Raw genomic sequence first — 6,975 nt, forward strand, 5'->3', positions numbered from 1 at the left:
GGGGTCATCCTCCGCTTTCTCCTCGCCATTGGCTTCTTTGGGGGTTTCCACCATATCTATACCTCTATACCTACTAATAAAGCAAGGTGCGTTTCACCAATTTTTTCATCCGTTCACCTATATTATTTTTTGAGATTTTTCTTTTATCCGAGGTGGTACTATTCTTTTGCGCAGGGTGTACGATGACCAAAAAAGTCCGTCTCGAAAGTAGACGGGCCATGCATAGAGTCCACTGCATGGGCCGGGCATCCTCTGTGTTTTTCGGCAACAAAAAATATTGTGCTCAAAGTGAATCGAACTCAAGACCTCCACCTCCTTGCCGACGGTTTGCCTTTCAAGGCAGGGTTGCTACCAAATTTGATAGCCCAACCTTGCTCTTTTATAATGAATTCTCTTGGTTTTTAAAGCAAATTCTGAGACGACGAGTGGAGCAAAGGGGCCGAGAGAGGCGTTGGAGTTCAAAGTGCGGCGACAGGGCAAAGAGAGCCGCAGGCAGGCGAGCGGGAGACGGGGAAGCTCACCAGAGGACGCGTGCGTCGGCACAATCGCATGTGAGGTGGACGGCTATAGGGCGTGCAGGCGACGCTCGGGCAGTGGCGACGCCATGCCCGTCCAGCGAGGGGCCGCGAGCAACATGACGGGCGTGGGGCAGCTCGGGTTTATGCAGGAGGCCGAAGGAGCTCGAGGGGAATCGAGCCGTTGGTGTGTGGCTGGAACAACATATGGGGTGCCGTCGTGTGGCTGGGGCTGGATCTGGGGGCTCACCTAAGGACGCACGTGGGGGCGCAGTTGCGTGTGAGGCCACCGCGGCTATAGGAGCATGCACATGGCGCTCAGCAGCGACGCCGCCGCGACGACATGGTCGTCCTGCGAGGGGGCGGCGAACAAACATGACCGGCGTGGGCGAGACCAGCAGAAGTGAGGCGCCGGAGGTGTGGCTGTCATCGGCTGTGGAGAGGGCCAGATGCATCGGACACGCGCCGCAGCGGCCGTGGCCGCTTGGGTCGATGCAGGAGCACGATGAGGGGAAGCTGGAGCCCATTGGTGTGTGGCTTGTAACATGGCGTGGCCGTCGTGCCTGGGGTGGAGCAAGCCCGGCCCGGATGGGGGGGGGGGCAGGGGGGCGGCCGCCCCGTTCCCCCGAAATCCAGGGGGCCCCTCCCAGATGTGGTACGAAGGTAGCCCATAGGCCCATATCATTTCCTGAAACGAAATTAGCTCAAACAAAGGAAAGAGGTAGCAGCCTAGGCCCAAGTACGCAATCAGGAATTGATTACTTTCTTCTCTCGAAACGAAATTAGCTCAAGTAAACAAAACTAGGCCCACATTGATGTACGCACGCAATCACGGCGTAACTCTTGCGATGTGAGATCGCATCCCTAATCCGCTGCCCTATTCTCTGTTCCTTGGTCCCGAACTTTAGACCAAAAGTCGCTGGCCGCCGGCAGCTCGAGTAGCTGGACGCAGCCACGCTGGACTCACACGCACATCACCAGGCCATGGCAATTGACAGCACCGAGTGCGTTCGTTATCCACTTTCTAGGTGTTGGGAGTATATTGCCGGGTGCCTCCTGCCTGATATCCATATCGCGTCGTTGTTGAGTGCCTAATCACGGACGCTGATGCGATTGGTTTGAGGTATATCATTTGTATCGGCAAAAAAGAAGAGGCATATCACTCGTACTATTTCCCTATTATTTATGTTGCTGATGAAGTAATTTACCTTCACATACATATAAGATGCATATCTTCCACTGCTAAATGATTTGGCAATATTACACATCTATAAAAATTGTTGAATAAAATTGACATTGACCCTATGATAAGTGGATTTGTATCGAGAATTATTTTAAGAGACTAGATCTTATATATATATTGTTGTCCTTTGCTTGCTTAGTCGTTCTGTAGCCTAGTTTTCGAATGTTTCTCAGGATAAACGAATGTTTAACATGTTTCGCCTAAGAAGAATGACCGATCCCTTGACACGAATCATGGCCTTACTACTAGGCCCCGGATGGCCAGCAGGGTTTTAGAAGAAACTTCTAGAATAATATGTAGAAAGTATTGAACGAAAATAGTATCAAAATTTGTTACATTAAAGTGTTATTGGTTATATATATTAGGAGGCCCCCAATTTTTTGTCTTGCCCCGGGCCCCCAAAATCTCAGGACCGGCCCGGGGATGGAGCTAGGGGCGGGGCAAGTCATTAACGCTGGGTGGTGTCCTAAGGTCGCATGAGGAGGAAGAGGAACATGGAGGCGAACTGGCGGAGCGATGGCGAGCTTGTGGATAAGATAGCATGACTTATGTTGGGGCGGCACCGATTCGAAGCCGCTAGATGTCGCTCTACGTGCCGAGAACGATTCCCTTTTTTATGGACCGAGTACAATTACTTGGCTAGGTATGGCCATGGTTTAATGTTCATGCCTTCGATGCGGTACAGGGGAGAGCTGGGTGGCGAGTAGTTGGGAGCCGGCGAGGGCCTTCGGAGCAGGAACTTGTAGCAGAATCTCGATCCCCTCCCGACGAGCTTCAGGTCGGTTGAGACGAGGCCCTGATGATGGCCACCGAGGTATGACACCCTCCTTCATGTGGCCGCAGCCGCGACCTTGACGGCCTGGGGCTCGACGCCGACACGCTCTGCCTTTTGGTGCACCTCTTTGCTGTGTTCGACAACCAAGGCGCGGCAAAGTACTCCGGGACTGATAGAATCACCACAAATTGAGATGAGGCATTGACGCGGGATGGGCACACTTATGACACTCGAGCAGTAGGATCCCTTGAACTGAAGAAACGAATAGGAGGATACATGCAATTTAAGGTAGGCGCACACTAACGTCTCAGTATCAGCACCATAAGTTGTGTGTGTGTGTTTGAATTTTTTAGTTTGTCTCATGATTGATGCATTCACCGTAGTACAGTATATCTTTTGTTTCGTGTGTTTTCTGTGTAAAAGTTGGGCCCCGATGACCAATAAGCAAAGAACAACCTTCTCCAACTGGCAGTGTTATTCTCCTAAACAATTTGCTATTTTGGTATTTGGATGGGGAATAAAGAAGAACATTCATCATTAGTACTTGAAGAGACTTGCCTGGTTGAGGCAGAACAGGATCTGCTATAGTGCATGTTACTTAACTGCTTACTGTACGACTTAAATAAAATCAAGGTCTTTTCCTGATGCAAGAAAATGTTTTCTTGCTGCAATGGTAAGCTATTCTGAAGGACGATGATATAAAGGGCAGATGATAGGGGATTACTCAATAAGTATGCGGAGCTGCTATAAAGTTTCCTCCTTTCTATATAGTTATTTCACTATCCACCTAAATATCATCCCAAGTATATGTAGGAAACTAATTTTGTGTTGCTAATTTTTCTGTATATATTTAATATTATTCAATGTTAAACTAATAATGATCGAAACGATGCTAGACTTACATGTTGATTCATCATTTGTAGACTTTTGGTTACAACGGATAGATATGAGCAGTTTAGCACTATTCTTACTTATATATCAAAATATATTATGATCAGCAGGCTAAACCTATCACATGGGTTGTTAGCTTTGTTACTGTAACATTGTACCATCCTAACACGCGAGGAAAATAATTTCACAAGATTCTCATATTAAGTATCTATTCAAAGAGGTATGTGACAATGTCTATGTGCAGGAAAGGAGAAATTCACTCAGTAACAACTCCGATGCTACGGCTTGCATGTTGAGAGTTGAGACCTGCTGAGCTTACTCATACTATTGCGTGATGTGTTAACTTACTTTTGTAGTTTCTATATGCCAACATATATCATGCTGTTTTATGGTTAGTAGTATTTCAACATAATTGTCCTATTCATGCATTGAAGGAAAACTGAAGTTAGTTGCTACAGAGCTAGGAGATCTTGGTGTATAATAAAATATATTAATATGGAGGGATTCCTTTGTCACCTCATTTGATAAGGTATATAGTACGGATTTTTTTATTTCATAATCATATTCTTGATGTACTGTTTAACGTATTTTCTTTTCAGAGATTTGCCCTCCAAATTTTCTTGTGATAGCTAATTGCCTTTCAGTGAAAATCTTTGTGTGGATTAGTTGATATGATCAATGGTCAAACCGTTTGAGTTTCAAAATCGTTTTAACATTTCAAATTTGCGGGTTGTATATATACAACCGGATATCCTGTGTATCATGCATAGCGATCTACTTAGTTCTGTCTGTTAGCATTAATTAATGTCTACTTCTTGATTATATTTGATATACTTCAGATGGTGAGCATGATTGTGGGGATGGTGCGTATGAGGATTTTTTTCCCTTCTCCCATTGGAACACAGAGGTATATTTGGGTTTATAATATGGGTTGTTGCCCCAGTTGCTTTTGGTTGGCGATAATGGCAATGCAGTTATCACCATGTTTGCACCGTTCTTCACATGGACAATCCCTATGCTCCTTATGTTAGTATGTTACTTGTCACCATCATTATTTGATTATTTCTGCTTCTATTCTGTTATACAATAGGTATTCTCTTACTACATATAAATTTGGAGGACAAAGGAGCATGCCATCCCTGATTAAGCATTTATTCTGTTGATAGATTAAACCCCAAATTGCTGAGATGTAACCTCTTGTATCTGAATTTCGTTTCATAGAATTAATCATTGGTTTAGTTTGAGAGATTAAACCCAAATTAGTTGATGGACTGAACTAGAAATAATACAATCACATATTAGTTTTCTTTTTAAATTTTACAGTAGAGATTTAGCCGCCGATGACCCACTACACGTGGATGCGCGAAATTCCAAAGCCAGTCCACTGCGATCAAGGTGCTGGAGGCTCTTGGGGTTGCCGCTTGCATGCTTGAAGATAAATTTTGTAGCCTCCCGTTGCAACGCATAGACATTTGTGCTAGGACTAATAAAGCAAGGTGCGTTTCACCAATTTTTTCATCCGTTCACCATATAAAATTATTTTGTTCCGTACTTATCCGAGGTGGTACTAAAAAAATTGATTCAAGATGCATCGCGCTAAAGAGTTGCATATGCTTCCTGCCGATGGCACGTCGTCTTATGGGCCTGCCCACATGAGCCGCCTGACCTGAGTTTCACATAAGCATTAACAATAATATAGTACCACCTCGATTATTTACATGGAATTGTAACAATTTATATACCTAGGCAAAGTGCGAATGACAGGAAGACGCAGGGACTTCGACCCGACCCGAGAAAGAATCGAATCAAGATGATTAACCACGGTGCCATCCGACTTGCCAGGAAGTGAGGAGTCCGGGCGGCACCACCGGCCAGACCACGGTGGAGCCATCCGACTTCCCGTGACAGGGCTCTGCTCGTGGCCCTCTGTCGAGAACGACCGACGGACGCAGCTGCGCGGCTTTGGCCCCGCAGAACGGCGACAGTCTGGTGGCACCATGGTTGCTCGGTGAGCTCCTGCAAGGGAACATGGCGGGTGAGATAAGGGAGACGGAGAGAGAAGGGAGAGGCGGCGGAGACTCTGCTGTTCACATGCGTGGCTGCGTGCTACACATTGCAAAGCTATACAGTGGTGCTCTGGCAACAGAACGCCTCAACGCCATGAGGGGGCATCCAGGAGATCGACCTCACCCAGATGCAAGAGAACCATCTTGGGAGAGAGGCCTTTGATGCCAAGAGGGTGGAGCCTTCAAACATGCATCAGATCAAAATTTGCCATGCACCCGAACGAACTGATATGGAGGAACCAGATCCAATGCAAAGAGGACACCGAGAACAAGGACACCGGAGGGAGAGGGGAGGGGCCAACGAATGAAGAAAGAGCGGAAGCTTGGAGAGAGACAGGCGGAGAGCACGAGGAACGGAGGAGGGGGGCTGGTGGGGGTAATCACGCTGGCTCCCACAAATATATTTTCGTTTTTTAGGCAAACAAATATACTCCCTGGCGTCCCGTACAGTTTATCTATACCAATATAAAAAGAACCAAAGAGATAGATCCAACTAATCTAGCCATCGAACTAAGTCAATCCAACGACCTAGACTGCTCCCATGACGAGCGTTAAACGTGTTTAACATGCAATTAATATTATACCAAATATTACACTAATCACAAAATTAACACATAAATAATAGCATACCTAATATTCACATGCAATTGATATATTGCCTAAATATCAACGTGCGTTGCACGTGCGCATTTACTTGCTGGCTAAATTAGAGGAAAGTCTTTTTTATTGTAATCGGATCGGAAAAGAGGTGTGCGTGCGTGTGCATCTCTCTAAAGTGTGCATGTTTTATTCTAAACTAAGTGTGCGTGTTTTTTTTAGAGAAATAGCCTACCATCTACATGAAATTCTTGTGTTTAGGCCAAGTGCAAAAAGAAATGAAGGAAACATAATTTTGAAGCCAAACAAAACCAACATTTTCTAAAAAAGAAACAACATAGGAAAACTTATTTTGTTTCCAATAGTAATAGAAAGTTGTATATAAAAAATCACACTTCACTGCACCACTACTCTTCCATCCAGTGATAGTGCGATGCTAAAGGATGTGCCATCGAAAGACATGAATGTGGCTTCATAAAAAGAATTGTGGGCATAAAAAATCCTACCACCATAGCGGTCGGAAGACATGAAAGAGTCACTAAACACTTGTGGCGATTTTTTTTTCTGTGCAATGCACGACACATTCAATTGCTATGTACAAAGAATTCATTTTTCTTAAAGAAAATACATTCAAATTGTTCACGAAATTAGAAAAATCACAACTTTTTAAAAAAATCATGTGTTAAAAAACGTTCGGCTTCAAAACATGCTCTAATTCTAATAGAAGAATTCAAAAAAATCAACAAATATTCAATTTTATAAAAAAGAATAAATAAATATTCACGTTTTTCCCGAAAAGCAAAAACCAATTGAAACTCTATTGCATGTCCATCAAGCACTACTCTTCGACCAGATGAAGGATGTTCGAGTAGCTTCTCTACGTCTACT

The 6,975-nt window shown here is 44.7% G+C and overlaps 1 protein-coding gene across 1 annotated transcript; it reads right to left on the minus strand.

The window, feature by feature from the left end:
• Nucleotides 1–4,736: 4,736 nt before the first annotated feature.
• LOC123147366 (uncharacterized) lies at nt 4,737–5,888 on the minus strand. Its single transcript, XM_044566633.1, has 3 exons — nt 5,615–5,888; nt 5,167–5,440; nt 4,737–5,090 (listed from the first exon to the last, which is right to left on the minus strand). The coding sequence occupies exons 1-3, from the start codon at nt 5,631–5,633 to the stop codon at nt 5,021–5,023; spliced, it is 363 nt and encodes a 120-aa protein (XP_044422568.1). The 5' UTR covers nt 5,634–5,888; the 3' UTR covers nt 4,737–5,020.
• Nucleotides 5,889–6,975: the final 1,087 nt, after the last annotated feature.

Source organism: Triticum aestivum, chromosome 1A (genome assembly GCF_018294505.1).
Source record: "Triticum aestivum cultivar Chinese Spring chromosome 1A, IWGSC CS RefSeq v2.1, whole genome shotgun sequence".
Lineage (NCBI taxonomy): Eukaryota > Viridiplantae > Streptophyta > Magnoliopsida > Poales > Poaceae > Triticum > Triticum aestivum.